This window comes from Cetorhinus maximus, chromosome 9, assembly GCF_964194155.1.
Source record: "Cetorhinus maximus chromosome 9, sCetMax3.hap1.1, whole genome shotgun sequence".
In the NCBI taxonomy this organism is placed as follows: Eukaryota; Metazoa; Chordata; class Chondrichthyes; order Lamniformes; family Cetorhinidae; genus Cetorhinus; species Cetorhinus maximus.
This window is the reverse complement of record NC_135887.1, coordinates 77,559,994-77,579,391: the sequence shown is the minus strand read 5'-3', so window position 1 is coordinate 77,579,391 and position 19,398 is coordinate 77,559,994. Positions and strand designations below refer to the sequence as shown.

At 43.7% G+C, this 19,398-nt stretch overlaps 1 protein-coding gene across 1 annotated transcript in view; it reads right to left on the bottom strand.

Annotated features, from left to right (window-relative positions):
- LOC144684737 (N-acetyl-beta-glucosaminyl-glycoprotein 4-beta-N-acetylgalactosaminyltransferase 1-like) overlaps positions 1–19,398 on the bottom strand; it is an 823,211-nt gene that overhangs the window by 318,719 nt on the left and 485,094 nt on the right. Inside the window, exons 4-5 of the mRNA XM_078548907.1 lie at positions 11,304–11,399; positions 7,994–8,084 (exon numbers count right to left, since the gene is read on the bottom strand). Coding sequence (XP_078405033.1) covers positions 7,994–8,084; positions 11,304–11,399 — 187 coding nt within the window. The remainder of the gene's footprint in view (positions 1–7,993; positions 8,085–11,303; positions 11,400–19,398) is intronic.

Below are 19,398 nucleotides of genomic sequence, written 5' to 3'. Positions count from 1 at the left end.
CTTTATATATGAACCCAATCTCGGAACTCTTATGCACTCCTGTCTGCCTGCTGTATTAACTCATGTTTGCTTGTACATTTGAACATCGCCCCAACATTAGTCCCCACCTTCCAACCTCCATGATGTAGAACTATGTGCCTTGCTGACATGAATGCCTTGCATTCCCTGTTAGATGGTTAAAACTGTGCCACCTAGGAGTTGTGTGCAGAGGCCCGAGATGCCTGGCTTGCACATCAGAGGATGTGGTGCTGGGCCAGAAGGTCTGGCTAGCGTCTTGTCACGTTGACTCTCTGCTTGCTTTGAGATGCTCAGTGGACGTAGTAATTTGCAACTTACTATCACATTGGCGTGCCTGGATTCCATGTGCATTTGTCAGACAGTTATAACAATGAAAATGTGGAGATCTCAAATGGGATCGGTGTGAGGCTCCAAAACATCTGATATGTGCTCTTTGTTATCAACGAATGGGGCCCTTAAGACCTAAATTTCTTTTGGGCCCACAAAGCCACGGCTAGGCAGCACAGGGCACTGGGAGACTCCAAACAGGGGCATGATCATGAGTGCTTGATATCAGACTATGCCGGAGGCTTTCGCGGGTTACTGAAAGGTGAGCTGAAGTGCTGCCTCACATCCATCACTGAGAGTTACAGTTGACTGCTTCCCGTGGAAATATCTAATGTTGAGGACTGAGTATGATGATGAGGTCTGAGCACTTGTCTTGCTTGAATGATTGCCTGTGCGGACAAAGCGCAGTGCGGATTCAGAATCAACCCCACACATGAAATCAAGAACCACTGAGTGATGACTGTTTTACTTGAGGCGACTTGCCAGACTGCAAGCATACTGCCACAAGAGCACTGAGGGTTGCAGTGCTGCTCTTGCCTCTTGTAGGCTGCCGTAGGCAGTGGAATGTTGGCGAGATGCTGGAAGAGGCTGCACCATCTCAACTCTGTGCACAAAACGCCATGTTGCAGTTATTATCCAATAACAGAAAGGCCACATGCTGCCCTACCTTTCAAAGGTGAGGATATCGTGACACGAGGTTGTCGCTCCTCATTCAGAGATGGATGTGCTGCATTGACCTGATTAGGATCGGAACCAAGATAGTAAGGTGGACCCAGCGTGGAGAGCACTGGTTAAAGAGGCTTGAATGAGCTATTTGTCATCATCCTCTGATGGCTATTAGCATGTCACGAGCATTCCTGCCTCATCTGGCCCATGCTATGACCTCTTCCTATTACTATTCACAATATATATCAATGATTTGGATGAGGGAACCAAATGTAGTATTTCCAAGTTTGCTGATGACACAAAACTAAGTGGGAATGTGAGTGGTGAGGAGGATGTTAAGAGGCTTCAAGGTAATTTAGACAAGTTGAGTGAGTGGGCAAATACATGGCAGATGAATTATAATGTAGCAGAGTGTTATTTAAATGGTGATAGATTGGGAAATGTTGGTGCACAAAGAGATCTGGATGTCCTTGTACATCAATCACTGAAAGCAAGCATGCAGGTGCAGCAAGCAATTAAGAGGGCAAATGACATGTAGGCCTTTATTGCAAGATGACTTGAGTACAGGAGCAAGGATATCTTACTGCAACTGTACATGATGGTGAGACCATACCCGGAGTATTATATGCAGTTTTGGTTTCCTTACTTAAGAAAGGATATACTTGCCATAGAGGAAGTGCAGCGAAGGTTCACCAGGCTAATTCTTGGGATGGCAGGAATGTCGTATGAGGAGAGATCTATCACCATTTAAATAATACTCTGCCACATTATAACACATCTGCCATGTATTTGCCCACTCACTTAATGTGTCTAAATTGCCTTGAAGCCTCTTAACATCCTCCTCATCACTCACGTTCCCACTTAGTTTTGTGTTGTCACTGGAGTTTAGAAGAATGAGAGGGGATCTCATTGAAAATTATAAAATTCTGACAGGGATGGACAGACTGGATGCAGGGATGACGTTTCCTCTGGCTGGGGTGTCTAGAACAAGGGGTCACAGTCTCAGGATATGGGATAGGCCATTTAGAACTGAGATGAGGAGAAACTTCTTCACTCAGAAAGTAGTGAACCTGTGGAATTCTCTACCACAGGGAGCTGTGGAGGCCAAGTCACTGCATATATTTAAAAAGGAAATAGATAGATTTCCAGACTCTAATGGTGTCAAGGGGTATGGGGAGAGAGTGGGAGTATGGCATTGAGATAGAGGATCAGCCATGATCATACTGAATGCTGGAGCTGGCTCGAAGGGCCGAATGACCTATTCCTGCTCCTATTTTCTATGTTTCTATGTTTCCTCTGGAGCCTCAGCTTCCTTGCTCTCATCAAGCTCAGCCTTCTCAATGTCCTCATCATCGGAGGAGAAATTCAGTTCCTCCATCTCTCGTTCTGGCAAGACAACCCCCCTTTGGAGTGCCAGGTTGTGTAAATGCAACAAACCACGATGATGGGTGAGACTCTTTGGGGAGAGTACTGGAGAGCGCCACCTGACCTGTCCAGACATCGAAAACACACCTTGAAAATGCCAATGTTCTGCTCAATCAATGAACATGTTGCAGAATGAGCAGCATTACACTCTGAGGCACTTTGTGGTTGCTGAACAGCCATTATCAACCTCTTCATTTGCTGGTAGCCTTTGTCATAGAGAAGCCAACCCTGGATGTGCTGAGGGCCCTCGTAGATCTGTGGCATCTGCAATGACTCAAGATGTATGAGCTGTGGGAGCTTCCAGGGTATCTCGCACATACTTGCATCATGTGCTTCTGGAGGTTGCAGGCCAGCTGCACATTGTGAGAGTGGAATACTTTCCTGTTGATGAATTGTAGTGACTGCTGCCAGGGAGCTGTTAAAGCCACATGATTGCAGTCGATGGCACCCTGCACCTGTGGGAATCCGGAGATCGCTACAAATCCAAGAGCTCTGGCAGCCTGGCTTCATTTAGGGAGAACTGGGCATAATTGTGCACCTTGCTAAATAAGGCGTGCATAACCTCTCGAATGCATTTGTGAGTAGAAGCTTGAGAAATCTCACAGAGATCCCCAGTGGAGCCCTGGAACGAGCCACTCATGAAGAAGTTCAGAGCGGTGGTCACTTTTAAAGCCACTGGCAATGGGTGGCTTCCCGGTCCCTGTGGCATCAACTCCTCCCGGTGAATGTGGCAGATGTGTGCCACCACATCCCTAGACATGCGAAGGTGTCTACAGCACTCTCTCTCGCTCATCTGGAGGTATGAGGGGCACCTTCTGTAGACCCTTGGTCTTGCCAGACACCTCCGCTCAATGGTTCTGTCAGCCTCAGCTTCTGCGTCTTGAGGGGGCCCCGCTGGCCCTTGTTCATCAGGGTCAGGCTCTTCCTTTAGCCCAGCCTCAGCTTCAGCTTGGTGGCAATGGGCCCTTCTTCCCCTCCTTCTTACTTGCCTGATTGCCAGGATGAACACAATGTTGCCTGCTCCATCCATGAGTAATTCGTGCTCGTGGCTGCAGGAACATTGAACAGAAACATGAATGAGCATAAGCCTCCAAAGGTCACTTTCCAGTCACTAACTAGGGAGTCAGTGTGGAGCCCATGGGTCACTTTCATCCCAGACATTACATCCCCACTTAGCTCCTTGGAGCATTATTACAGCCTTCTGAGTCACTGGTAGGGCATGCAGACCCCCAACACCACTCCCCCAAATGACACCGGCATGACAGGGCTTTGACTCAGGGGCTTGGATCTGACTGAATTCTGCCAAGCGACAGAAGCCTCAGTCAGGGCAATGTCAAACTGTATGCTTTGGATTACACAGCAGTACCGACTTGCGTTCATGTTATGAGAGTTTTGTGGGGGAGGGAGCCTTGAAAATCTTAAACTGCTAGCTGTAATGTTTAGGGGTCTTAGGGCCATTAAGCATATGCATTTTGACCTGTGGTCTCTTTTCAGTTGGTCCCTTCTGACACTTGGGATTTCCCATGGGCACAGCGCAATGAAAGGTAAGCGAACATACCTAGAGGTCACGAGTGAAGTGGTGCTCGCCAGGTGCACGTCACGTATATCCGGTCATGAATCACGCCAGACTAGTTTGCCACCGGTGTGGCCATTTGATCTGCAGTGGGGGCGTGATTCTGGCAACCTGCCTTTGAGGTGAGTTTTCATGATATTCAAATGGATGCAAATGCAGTTCCCCGACATGGTGCAACAGACTACCTGACCTGCCATGAAAGCCGGGAGTGGAAAATTGCAAATTATTTTTACACCGGCAGGAAACTGACTCTTGACTGTTCTCCACATTTTCCCATTCCGCCCGCCATGACACCCGCCATTCACAGGACCGAAAAATCACGTCCCACATATCAGCCACAGCATAGGAGATCTATTAATATTAACATTTCCTTTGTTTAAAAAGGTTTGAACAAATCTTCAAATTTGTTTGAAGATTTTTTCCTCTGGCAGATGAATCAAGAACAAGGAGGCGCAGTCTTCAATTAGAGCTGGGCATTTTGCAATGAATTCAGCAGGCCAATGAAAGTCTGGAATTCTTTCTCCCTGAAAGGTTGTGGATTTGCGACAATTGATGCTTTCAAGACAGCTTGTTAGACTTTTGTTAGGAAAAGGAGTCAAGGGATACGAAAGGCGAGTAAATGAAATATAGGTCAGTCATGATTTAATTGAACAAAGTAACAAGCTCGAGGGGCTGAATGGTCTATGCCTCTTCCTATGTTCCTTTGCCTCTTTTATCAGTGACACGTAGCATGATTACCTACCTCAGACTCGGTCACCTTCTAGATCTGAACGCCTCGTAACTATGTAATTGTTTCAAAGGATTCTTAACTCATCAATAAATATTTAGTCTTCATCAGCTTCCATTTTATTTTGTTCACTGCTTTATATAGCTTTATTTTGAAGGAGGCTGTCATGTGTGACGGTGCATGAAAGTGGTTGTACAACAACACATACACAAACACAGAAATTAAAATGAGTTTTATGCCACATTGAGGGTGGGAAAGGTGTCAGTTCATTTAAGTGGTACAATAACTTATCTTGAAGTACTGCTGATGTGATGAACTTCAGACTCATCAGTTCCATCTCCCAGAGTCATTCAGTGCTTTATTTTCCTTATCCTTCTAGCCAATTTTACAAAGAGTCCGCTATTGTGTGGAACCAAAAAATTGAAGCCAACATCATTAGCACTCCCCTTAGGTCCAAATGTTCCAGTAAGACAGATTGCATTGGAACAAATTTTTATCTGCACTCCCTAGGCATGAATCATCACCTAGACAGATGTTCAGGGAGGAAAGTAATGGAGCCACTTGACCATAGTGGCGCTTCCTAATTGTGCTCTGCTGTTGAAACAATAGGTGGGGAGATAGGGGACTGAACTGGGAAATAAAGGAGTGACAACACATTAAAATCAAACTTCATTGCAAGATGCCAGGCACATTAATTTAGGAAAATAGGAACAGAAGGAGGCCATTCAACCCCTCAAACCTATTCTGCCATTTAATAAAATCGTGACTGATCAGTACCATAACCCCATTTACCTACCTTTGCTTCATATCCCTTCATAAATCTATTGATCTCAGTCTTGAAAGCTTCAACTGACTCATCATCCGCAGCTTTTTCAGGGATTGAGTTCCAGGTTTCTGCTACCCTTTGTGTGAAGAAGTGTTTCTTGATTCCATTCCTCAATTCAATTAAATTGAGGTAAAATTGAACATGATCTATTTTATAGATCGTTCTGCCTGATCATGCGCTCTGCAGAATGCCCATGTGGCACAGACAGAAACCTACCCTGGAGTGCGCCTGCCTCAGCATTGAGGAAAGAGGGGAGACATAAACTGGCTGCAATCAATGATGATACCATCTGAACCTCTCAGATATCTTCTTTCTACTGTCCCAGCCAGAAGACAGGAAGGAAAATATATATGTAATATATATATACACGTTAACCTGGCTACTTTATAAAATTGTTATTTTTATTTTGAAAACAGACAAGGCTTTACCCTGCCTAGCCATGACTCATACCAGAGGAATTTATAACCTTCAGAAACCAGCATGACCTTGTTACCTGTAAAAGGATAATGCTAATGAGAGCTAATGCCCTCTGTGACGGCCGACAATCAAATTCCGAAGAAATACGCCCAATCCTTTGCACTTCTAATGCAGAGCTCCGGTCAACGGAGGCAGTATGTCTGCAAAAGACAAGAGGGACCCTGACTCCTCTATTAAACACCTCAAGTTCCAGACCGGGGAATTAATACATCCTTGACCAAGACCTAGGAGGAGAAGTGAGAGGTATGTCAAGTGACCTCCCCCCAAGCTTCAAGAACCTGTAATATTGCCATGTGGAACTGTACCCAGGCAGTCTGCCATTTTACCATCTAACAGGTAGCAGGAGAAAGAGATCTGTACAGGTGAAGTGTCTGGCCCTCATCTACATGGTGAACTACTGGAACATTGGAGCTTCTGTGTCTTCAAGACTAATTCATCTCTACGTGCCTTCTCCTATCATGGAAGTCCTCACTCCTGGAAAGTCAGATCAACCTGCAACTGTTTCAGGCCGCTAACCTCTGAAGGAAGATGCCATTGGATTTTTGATTCTGCACTCTGGGCTCACATGAAACCATAACTCTTATTTTTATCGTGGTCTTGCCCTGTACCCCTTTCTTTCCCTTATCCCTCTTTTATTGTATGAGTGTAAAAAGGGATGGACATTGTGAATTCCCTTTCCCGCATTTTGTGTGTGAGTAAAATAAATCAACCCTTTTATTTTACCTTATCTCGAGTTTGATGTTGTGTTATTAATAGAGGATTGGATAACTCCAAAACTGAAGGGTTGAGGAAAATACGCCACTACTTGTAAAGGGGAAAATCAAAAATCAAAAACACCTTTCTGTTTATGGATGGGCATGAGAGGAGAAATCAGGGCCTCTTAAATTAATTCCCTCCGGTCCGTAGCACTACTGATATTTATTAACGTGGTGATGCCATTTCTACCCTGCTGCTGAAGGTAGGAGAAAGGAGCAAATGGATAACAGTAGATTAAAATCAAATACCAGTCTTGGGTGCCAGGCTGATTTCTCTTCTCCCAGTCATCCATTTTCAGACAGTAAAAGTTCAGTTCAGTTCAGATTCAGGGCTGAACATAATGGTGCAGCAGTGGTTCTGTCCACATGTCAAAAAGCTAGTGGCAACTCCACCACAGTCATTTTCTGAAGCCCCAACAAGATTAAATGTCAATCAGCCAATTAACTGCCTGCTGTTGGGGCTTAAACGCCCTAATTGGGCTGGAGGAGAGTTCAGCACCCAATTCACGGCACCCAGCATTCCCAGGAGACAGGAGCTGCCTGCAGAGTGCAAGTGGCAAAGGCAGACAGCAGCCATATGGGGCCTGCTACTGCCTTGCACAAGAGAGCCGGCAGCACCTCAGAGGGTCAGCAGCCTCACCCAAGTGGCCAAACCACCAAATGCAAGGTAAAGCGGCACGATCCAACACAAGATCCCTGGAATTTTTCAATATTAAGAAAACTTTAACTTCTGGCCGCCTTGCATCAACAGGATGAACAGGCTCCAGACTGTTTGGGTTCAGCAATTTCAGCTTTGAAAATTGCATTCTCACCCTCTCCAGCCTGTTAACCAGCTCCACTCAAGTAACTTAATGGGCCTTTAACTGGAGGCAAGTGGGTTTCCTCGTCTCCCCCTTCTGCCCCTTCCCTTTGAAAATTGCATCGTGATCCAGAGGTGCTGGGATTCAACTGCCCTCTGGGGACACAGTTTTCAAATCGTGCCCACACACTCCTTCCTGACCCCAACAGCAATTGAAAATCCCAGCCTATATGACCCTGTTAAATTATCAGAAGTTTACTTTCACTATGCATTTGCTTTTATTAGATCGTTGGTGATAGAATTACAATATCAATGAGCAGCAACAAAGGGGAATAAATGAATGCATCTCCTTCAGCCTACTGGATACACTACCAGAATCTCCATCTCCCTCCATCCTTACCATCTTTGTAGGGGTGTATGTAGCCAAATAGCCGAAGTCCATAATTCTTCCATTTTGGAGAAACAGCAATCTTGTTCACTGAGGTACGTGTCTGAAACAAAAAGATAACTTTTCATTTCTCATATTTACCCACTGGTTGTTAGAGGCTTACACATTGGTCACAAAATACTGCAGATGCTGAAAATCTGAAATGAAAACAGGAAATGCTGGAAATACTCAGTAGGTCAGGTATCACCTGTGGAGAGAGAAACCATTTGGATTGATAACAATTACCCTCTGAAATGTTTCCAGCATTTTGTTTTTACATCATAATCTGGGATATGTGGCCCACAATGAATTTGCCCATTCTTGTGATATTTCAAGAGCAAGGGTCTTTCTGTGCAGGTCACTAATCAGGTGGAAGGAGCTGGCTTTATGGGAATGATCTCCTGTTCAATTGCAGTAAATTGTAGTCCTAACCGCAACCTCTCAAAAACTGCAGCTGCTTCACCTCCAGCCATTCTTGGAGGCTCTTCGAGTGAGGTTATGAGTTTTGTGTCAATTCTTCCAAACGCTGGGTGCTTTGTGGTAAGACTAGCAACTGTGCTGGGGCTCCCACACACAAACCACTTCATTAAGCAGAGCCACCCGTATTGTCCCCTTCCTCAATCCAGATTCCAGAAGTAGAAAAAGTGTAACAACAACCAATTATACCATCTTATTTCCTAATGGAGCTCATTATATTTTGTGTTATAACACAGTAATATATGAAGTATATTTTATCTGAAATATTACTAACAATTAACTAACAAAAGTCATATGGCTGGATTCTATGCTCCCCTGCCAGTGGGTTTGAAGGAGTCATGTTAAAATCCAGCGGGTTGCCTTTCCGCTGTCTACCCGCCCGCCCCAGACCTGTCTGACATTTTAAAGGGGCTGGGGGAGGTGTTGGTGGCCCACCCTCCCTTGGGGCCCGCCAGCCAATTAATGGTCATCCCACAGCTGCACATATTTTACAGGCGGTGGGAGGAGGCCCACGCCATGCTGTACCTACCGGGCTGGTGTCAGGAAAGTTGCGGGGGGAGAAACTCCTTCAGGGGCTTCCTAGACTCATCAGAGGCACCACCCTCAAGGTCATTCCCCCCCTTTAACCTTGGTGTATTTGGATTTCCAGAAGGCTTTTGATAAGGTCCCACATGAGAGGCTAGTGGGCATGTTTTGAGAATTGATTGACAGACCGGAAACAGAGAGTGGGAACAAATGGGTCTTTTTCCAGGTGGCAGGCGATAACTAGTGGTGTCCGGCAGGGATCAGTGCTTGGGCCTGATGACACAAAACTGGGCAGGGTTAAGAGTTGTCAGGAGGATGCAAGGAGGCGATTTAGACAGGTTGTGTGTGTGGGGAAACACATGGCAGATGCAGTATAATGTGGATAAATGTGAAGTTATATGCTTCAGTGTGAAAATTATTTAAATGGTGATATATTGGGAAATGTGGATGTACAAAGGGGTCTGAGAGTCTTTGAGTCAATGAAAGTAAATAGGCAGGTGCAGCAAGCACTTAGGAAGGCAAATGGTACGTTGGCCTTCATTGCAAGAGGATTTGAGTTCAGAAGTAGGGATGTCTTACTGCAATTATACAGGGCCTTGGTGAGACCACACCTGGAGTATTGCATGCAGTTTTGTTCTCCCTACCTAAGAAACGATATACTTGCTATAGAGGGATTGCAGCGAAGGTTCACTACGCTGATAACAGGGATGGCAGGAATGTTATATGAGGAGAGATTGGTTCGACTGAGCCGGTATTCACTAGAGTTTAGAAGAATGAGAGGGGATTTGATTGAAACGTATAAAATTCTAACAGGGCTAGACAAAGTAGATGCAGAGGAGATGTTTCCCCTGGTTGGTGAGTCTAGAACCAGGAGCCACAGTCTCAGGATATGGGGAAGGCCATTTAGGACTGAGATGAGGAAAGATTTCTTCACCCAAAGGGTGATCAATCTGTGGAATTCTCTACCACAGAAGGCTGTGGATGCTGGGTAGCTGAGTATATTCAAGAAAGAAATTGATAATTTTTTGAATATTAGGGGCATCAAGGGGTTTGGAGAGAAAGTGGGAATATGGCGTTGAGATAAAGGATCAGCCATGATCATACTGAATGGCTGAGCAGGCTTGAAGGCCGAAAGGCCTACTCCTAGTTTCTATGTTTCCCCGCCTCCCGTGCAATTACCTCTTGAACCTGGGTCCCCACCCCCTCACCGAGGCCAGGTTGGCAGGCCTCAGCAAGACCGCTGATTCCAGATTTACCTGGACTCCGCGGCATGGTGGGATTGCTTATAGTCCCAGCAGTGGCAACCACTCCTGATGGTGCTGCTGCAACTACAGAGTTGCTGACAAACTGGATGGCTGGCAGCTCTCTAAGGCCGGACTTCCTTCCGAGAGAGGGGCAGAAGTCTCACCGTAAGGCAATTCATGCTACCCCCAGCATTAAATTCCTGCAGGGCAGCCATCAGGTTTGTGGGTGGGCTTTTTAGCGGGGGTCGTGGTGGGGGGCGTGGAGATGGGGGAGGGTGGGCAGGGGCCACGGAGTCCCATAAAGTCCAACCCATAGAAAAGTAGGAATATACAACAGATAAGGAGGCCATTTGGCCTGGCTCTCCAAAAGAACTATCCACTTATTCCTACTGGATACTGCTCAAACCTTTTTAAATTCTCACAAACAGCAATGAGTTAAAGAAAAACATATATTCTTTTAGCACTGTTGGCTGAGGAATAAATGTTGACTCAGCTGTTTTTCTCCAAACTAGTGTCATGGGATTTTTAAAATCTACCTCAGAGGGTAAACTGTGGTGCTATTTACCATCTCTTCCAAAAGTCAACACCTCTGACAGTGCAGCATTCTCCTAGTACTGCACAGGAACGTCAGCCTAGATGCTATGCTCTGGGGTGGATTTCTTGACTCAAAGGTGAAGTGTCACAAGTAACACCCACCATCAGTGGAACATGAAGAGAAAAGTGTTTTCTCCGTGACATGGAGGGGAAAACATGATAACAAGTGACCCAGTGCTAATCCCATACACCTCCTGGTATCAGTTTCAAATAGCAGTTCCGACAGAGACTTAGCAGCAAGTTGTCATCTTCCCTTGACGAATGGGGAATTGTTCACAGTGCAGGGGACCTTACAAGAGGACAAAAATAACATGGCAAAGGGGGAAGAACGCAGCAAAAGTCATTTGGAGAATTTTAGCGATACATCCTTATGTCATTATCTTTCAAGTTTCTTGCTTTGAAAGCAGAGAAGAGTGAAGGACTAAAGCTGGAGTTTTACTTACATGAGGGTAAAGTGGAAAATGAATATTCTTCCGAAGTTGATAAATTGAAGAGCCACACCAATCCTCAAAAACATGAAGGTTTACTTTGCCTTTGTACTGAAAAATGAAAAGAAAGCAAAAATTTATCATAATATCCCAGTCTTGATCAAATGTACATGTAACACAACATTACAATTCCTTGTGAAATCAGGGAATATTTGGGTATCCATAGCAATGTTCCCTCTAATCTGCCTTCGCTGTGCGTAGCCCATTTCTACTACACAATGTGATCCCACATCTTAAAGGGAACAGTGCTTGTGCACGGCCTGTTTGTCCTCTGTGCGACAAATGCCCGTTTACTATGTGTCCGTGCATCCACATTGATCCATGGCACATGGACTCTTTTCACATCATGACTGGTGCAAATGTACATAAGTTTGAGTATTCATATCTAAAAGCTCAAACTGCTATATCCTTGTAGAATGGCATTGTATTATTGACACAGAAACAATGCTGCTGTTGCAAGTTTGTATCTTCTGCATTCCAGTCATGAGAAGCAGCAAATAGTTCAGAAGTTATGGAACTCAAAAACTTAGTAACTTAGAAAACACTGCACTAAAAAAATACCTCAAAGTGGTTTCACTTTTTTACCCTGCCTCCACACAGACAGCCCACTGGATCATTGAATATTCAGATGGAAAATTGGGAAGAATTTCAAAATGGAGTGCTGTGGCACCATGCTACCAAGTAGAACAATATAGGCACTACCTCCAATAAGAACAAAACCCAAGGACAATATTCTTCTCGACAAAAGGTTAAAAGAATGTTTGCTGTTTCTTTCATTAATTCATGACCAAAAAGGTCACTTCCGATGTAACTTAGAATTAATTAAGAAACGTCCAGTGATGGGCTAAGATGGGAGGAGAAATGCAAGAATGTTGCTTTGCTTTTCAGTTCTTCAACTAAGCTGGAAAGCAAGTTAGCTCCAGGGTAGCTGACAATGTTTTTTCTATCTTGGTTAAAGCACGAGCTTGTTAATAGCTAATGGCTGATGGCTCTGCTTAGTCACTTCAATTCACCCCATCTGAAATCAAGAAGTGGATAGACAAGGCAAAGGCTGTCACTTGTAGAAATGTTGGACAGTAATACTCAGTGAGAAATAACTTTACACTACTTATAAACCCAGAACTGGGTATGAGGTTACCTACTATGTTTCCCCTCAGGTTAGATGTATGGTGGAAGTTGGGGAGGGTGGATTGAATCACTGCTCATACAAATTGATTTATTGCAGGGAAAGGTTAAGCTTGTCACTGGTATAATAGAGAAACACATGGCAATTCTGATAAACCAGCCCATGGTAAGGAAAAGAGGCCCCCAAACTAGAGGACTCAATCTTGTCATTTCTGCACCAGGGTCATCCAGGATGAAAAAATGTCACCCTAGGCCCACTCTCAACTAACTGTCTGCTTGGTTGAAATACTGACAAGCTAACAATGCACTGAGATACTTCTGTCAAAAAACTGCTAAAATGCACCCTGTTTGAAGCAGTAAGAGCAATAAATTAGAAGAACTGTCATTAAAGGCCACCAGGCTCAAAAGAAATGTTTGACTTGTCTGGAACAGTGAAAAAAGCACTGACATTGCTATTAAACTCAGGATAGTCATGTAGGCAATATAAGTGCCATCCAAAATCAGCTGCAATTTGCTGCTCTTTCTATTGAGTAATATGGTGTTTGAAAAAAAACATCATTGATAACTATTGATAACTATTCCCCTTGAGGAGAGGTAGGGGAATCTTTTTGGAGTCAAACTGGTCCCAAGGTCACATGTCTGGCAATGGAAGAGTAGAAATCTGCTCTGCAGCAGACTTGGCAGTCTTTTATTTAAGTCAGATTGGTCCATAGTATTCCAGAGCCAGTCCAGTCAGCCTGGCTCATTGAGCAGACCAGAATGGATAGACCTGGACCTATGAGCTAGGGGTTGAGATTCTTCACGCTCAGCCTCAGGATACCCTGCAGCAAGGTGATCCTAGCTGGACAATCAGATAGTTTACTTTTCACTTACTTTGAAACATACTTTTAATTTGTTTTCAAGTTTGCACTTATCAATCTGCACACATAATAAAAAATTTGATGCAGGAGTGCAGTGCATTTCAAAAATGCCAAATTCAATGTTACCTCACAATTATGATAAATACGTTCAATCAGTGGCTGGAATTGTTTACAAAGTGCTTACAGCACTCCTACAACTAATGTGTCAAACAAAAAAAGAGCTGGGTGCAGTGTGCTACTGAACACCCAAAGTAGCAGACTAAATTGGAAGTCAGTGTCACTTCCCCTGTGCTGATCTGCCATACAGTAGTTTGTATCAGTCCTGGGTAGCTCTCTGCTGAGTTGCTTAAGCATTTGGAGCACCTTGGCTTGTTGCAATTTGAATTGATGTTGCTGAGCTTCTATTGCCTTTAAATGGAGTTTTGTTAATTATGTTTTATTGAAGCTTTTCTTTTAAAGCAAATGATTAAACAAACAATGATCAGCACTTGATTTTCAGGGTATTCTCTGAGAAGAATTTACTGAGAAAAACATCAACTTCGAGTTACGTTTTGCCATTAACATAGAAAAGAAATCACCAAATGCTTCACAGAGGCATACCAAAATGTAAGTGATTCTTATTTTCTCTTGTTCTTTTTAAAACACATTGCTGTAAATTCTGATCTTGTGTGACAGTATAAAATGAGTAATGGGGAATCCACAACCTATTTTACATCTCCTGATTTTTATTCCCACCAACTTCACTGAAAATAATGATAGGGTGAAGTGTAAAATGGGCGAAGGATTTACTGTCACCCAGTTTACACAACTGCACAAAATCAAAATTTACTGTATCATTTGTCAGGTCAGAAGGTCAGTCATGTAACCTTCTTCCCAAAAACTACACCAATTCCATCCTGTAATGGCTATTAAGTGACATGCATTAGTGACCTGGTGTGAATCAACTAACAATGTCCCCTTTGTAACTTTTATTTAATGCTGACAAGATTGGGAACACAGCCCTGTGTACGTCTGCTCCCTATTTGGCAGCACTACAAATTAGCACACCAATGTCCCCTCAATTATTCATTCATGAGTTGAAGGTCTGTAAATTGCTTGAAAGAAAAGTACAGGACTAAAGAAAACTATTTATTATCCTTGGCTCAATGGTAGCACTCTTGCCTCTGAGTCAGAAGGTTATGGATTCCACTTTAGCACTTGAACACATAATCTACACTAACACTCCAGTACAGTACTGAGGGAGTACTGTACTGTCAGGGATTTCAGGTGAAACATTAAACCAAGATCCCTTCTGCCCTCCCAGGTAGATGCAAAAGATCCCACAGCACTATTCAAAGAAGAGCAGTGGAGTTCTCCCCAGTAACCTGGCCAATATTTATCCCCCTGCCAAAGTCACTGAGAAAAACAAATTACCTAGGCATATATCGCATTGCTGTTTGTGGGACATTGGTATGTGCAAATTGGCTGCCACGTTTTGATAAATTACAGTGACTGCACCTCCAAAGTATTTAATTAGCTGTGGGAAGCTTTAGAATATCAATATTGAATGGTGCACATAGATGCATACTTTTTCTTTCCATTTGAGGTACAAGCTACTACTAACTGTAACTGTACAATTTTGGTTCATAAGCCCTGCAGCGGTTAGTGCAGATTCCTGAAAGTTTCAGTCAGACATATTTTAAACAGCTACTAAAACATAAGGCCAAAAGCAAGAAAAATAAGATCAGTATAGAACTGAGCTACCATATGCCACCTGAAGTAGCAGCAGAATAGCAACATGCATTAAAGAGGGGTGGATGAACAATGGCCTACATTAGGAAGCATTCAGCTCACCACTGGGCAAGGGGCTAGCTAATGAATTACAAAGCATTGCAGAAGGTGAAAGTCTCAAATAGAAGCTCCAGAACACGTGCCCGATAATTTGACGGCAACAGTAGAAGCACAAGCACAGCAGAGTGTTGCACAGAGTGGGGTAATTACTGCTAAAGCGCCAACCGACAATTCAGTGGCTATTATGCTTGAACACAGACCGAGAGCTAATTAAAGCAAGAAGCCAAAGCAGAGCTGTGCAGTTTTATTTACATGAACCAGCAAGGGGTGGCTCTCAGATTTTATATTAGACATACATATATTTTTTTCTGGTGATGATTGAAGTTTATCTTTGAAATAGTACATGACCGCAACTTAAAATATGACCACGACTCGTGAAGTTATTTCAGTGGGGTCTACAAAACCTAACACTTTCTTCACACAAGACATAATGTATGGAAACATCTGCTTAACCTACACCATCTTTTATTGGTCAACCAGATGCCTGACATGAACAGAACCGCACCATCAGATTCTCCAAAGCAATCAACGCAGGAATAATTTCTATTTGCCAGATATGAAGCGCACTTTCTCCCTGTCGGAACACATACAACTGAGCTGAGACCAGAGAACATAGGTTGGCAGATGCAAGGCTTAGGAACCAACAAGTGTTCAAAGAATAACACCGGAATTAACTAGATAAAACAGTGCAGTCTGCCAGCACAAAACAGCTGAACATTGGTAAAATTTAATAATAAAAATAGAAAATTCTAGAAATACTCAGCAGGTCTGGCAGCATCAGGGTAGAGAGAAACAGAGTTAATGTTTCAGGTCAATAAGCTTTCTTCAGAATAGGGTGGAGTTACATCAGAAGCAGTTCAGAGAAGGTGCACTAGGTTGATTCCTGGGATGAATGGTTTGTTATGAAAAAAAATTAAGCAGGTTGGGCCTACACTCATTGGAGTTTAGAAGAATGAGAGGTGAGATTATTGAAACATACAAAATTCTGAGGGGCTTTGAAAGAGTAGATGCTGAGTCTATGATTTCTCTTGTGGGGGAATCTGGAACTAGGCAGCACGGTTTGAAAATAAGGGGTCTCCCATTTAAGACTGAGCTGAGGAGAAATTTCTTCTCAGACGGTCATTAGTCTTTGGAATTCTCTGCCCCGGCGAGCAGTGGAGTCACTGAATATATTCAAGGCCGAGTTAAACAGATCTTTGTTCCAAAACTCCAGCGTAATCCAATTTTTCAAACATAGAGAGTGAGACATTCGCTCTGGTATTCAGTATCACAAGGTTCCACATGTACCTATTAGCTGCACAATTCATTGTGGAAATTGACCCCAAACCATAGGAAATGATTTGGCGCAAGCCACTGACAATTGTGCCACCCAGACTAGAGTGACTTCTAATAAAAATACAGGCCTAAGACTGTGAAATGTGTTACAAACCTGATAGCAAAATAGTTACTTCAGATACACTGAGCAGGTTACCCGATCCAAAAAAAACTGCAGATGTCTCGCTAGACCTACAAGACAGCGAAGGCCTCAATGTAGGAGCTCAAGGTCAATCTGATGAATTTTGGTCAACACAAGTGTTATGACACAGCAGTTTATAAAGTCTGTGTTATTTAAATCCCAGAGGGAAACTTTAAACAACTGTCATAACCTATATTTTCAACTGGTATGTTTTGAGTTGCAGCTTTAAATTCAGGAATAAGACCACCAGTTCTCGAGACGTTTTTATATCAAACTAAATGAAACATTTATTAAGTTACAACAAATTAAACACATACACATGGCTACAAATTACTACTATCATAACTTTTAACAAATTCCCAAATTAATCTCCACAAAGGCAACAATAACCAGTAGACTTAGCTAGACACCAGGCAAAGCATTTTCACCTTATGAATTCAAAATGGAGTTCCTTTCAATTTGGTTCCTTTGCAGACAGTTTTGGCTTACAGGCTTAGATCTTACATACCTCTGACCTGCACACACAAACTCCTTTCTGTTATACCCAGCCTTTCTTTTGAATGTAAATTCTCATTGTATCACCAGGCCCTTTGAACCCCTTTCATAGTACCAATTTTATTAGTAATATAAACATTGCTTGGTGTCTCCTAGCTAGGTGCAAGATTTCACTTCCACTATTGAATGCTCTATTCAACAAAATGCAAATGTACCCTCTACCTCTGTTTATATCTCAAAACTACGATACATCAAAGCATCCAGACTAGCTGGCTTTAATCCAATTAACACACACACCGACTAAACCTCTATTTAAAAAAAATAATTTCCAATAACATTATATGCATTAATATCTCTTCCTGACAACAAGCGCAAACAACAGCAAATGATCCAGACCGAAGGTATTATCAGGTTGGCTTGATATGATGCAAGAAGTGCCAGCCACTCTCAGATGTTTTTGGCCATACAGAGATGAACTAGGTATTTCAAGAGACCTGATTTTCAATGGAAAACAAGTGCTTGTACCTGAAGCTCTTCACCAGGGCATGTTGTCACAGTTACAGCAAGGACATAAGGGAACAGAGCAAACAAGGCACCTGGCAAAGGTATACTGTGTATTGACCAGGGATCAACAATGATATTGAGAAGGCTGTGAGGATGTGCGAAGCATGCCAGAGACACCAGCCACATCAACACAAAGAACCTTTACGCCCGCACGAAGTTACATCATACCCTTAGTCTAAAATTGCAACAGATTTATTCACTATCCAGGGTGACGACTTACTCCTAGTCACTGGCCAGTTTTCCAAATTTCCAATCATCAGACAATTGAAGGATACCTCAAGTTTGTCCGTGGTAGACACAATGAATTCAATTTCCAGCTTAATCGGCACATCTGAAGAGATGAGATCAGACATTGGGCCAGAGTACACTGAAAGACCTTTTAGGGACATGTGTGCTACATGGGGCATAAACCATGTGACAGCCTCGCCACACTATCTCAGGTCCAACAGTCTCACCAAGCAAATAGTTCGCACTGTTAAGTCATTAATCATAAAGTGCAGGGAGACAAAACAAGATCTCTGTATCGTCATGTTACATTTTGGAGCAACACCTTTAGACATGGGCTTACCGTCACCAGTAGAAATCATATTGGGAAGGTAGATTAGGACAAGCTTACCAAGCCATCATCTGTCCCATTTCTCAAAAATACAGGAGAAACTTCTTGGAAAACAAGGGAGGATGAAGGCGATACATGACCGACATGCAGAACTGCCTCATTTGCACATAGGAGAAAAGGTTTGAGTCATACATCCTACCCAGGGAACTTGGTCACCCATAGAAGTATTCAGAGTGTGCACTGAGCCTGGATCCTATGAAATCACAACACCGAATGGAACAATGTTAAGAAGGAACAGAACCCAGCTAAGATAATTGTAGAATTGTATAATGCCTCACAGGCCAACTGTGTCTAGAACACGCACAAAGATGGACTCGGAGAGTGAAATTGTGGAAGACCACCACGAAAGCTATCAGCACTCCGACAACACACAAAATACCAACACACTTACAAGTCAAGAACACCAAAGTGATAAGTCTGGTGGCGGAATTTTCCCTTCCGGGACTAAGTCCCATGGTGGGGGTGAGGACTAGGAGTGCTTCCCGCCACAGAAGCTGCTGGGAATTCACACAATATCATGCAATCCTGGCCTTATTAATTATGCAGTTGGGGATTTCCCGACATACCTTGCAGTGGGGTGGGTTGGATGATGCGTGCCCCGCCGCCATATCCAGGTGCCATATTTCAAAGGGGCCCGGACAGCAACCTACATAACGTTGAAGGAGGAGATGGCCCGAAGAGGACAGGGAACTCCGGCGCCCAAATTCAGTAACGCCTCCCTGGGCGTTCTCCTCGACAAGGTGGAAGCCAGGAGGGACGACCTCTTTCCACAGCACGGGAGGAGGAGGCTGAGCAGGGAGACCAACCCTGCATGGGGGCAAGTCTCCAGGGCAGTCAGTGCCCAGGGCCTCCAGCAGAAGACTGCCCTGCAATGCCACAAAAGGATAAATGACCTCACCCATGCCACCAGAGTAAGTGAACCCTCCACTGCTCTCACACACCTCAATGAATAGTACAGGGGACATGGGCTTCAGTGGCAACATGATAAAGTGATGCTTCATAGCCTCACTACAGTCCATCTATGCTGCAGGTGGAGAAGTCACTGTGGGTCCCTCACCCTTCCACACAGAGAGTCCACATGCTGTCTTTGATATGGGGAGTAGG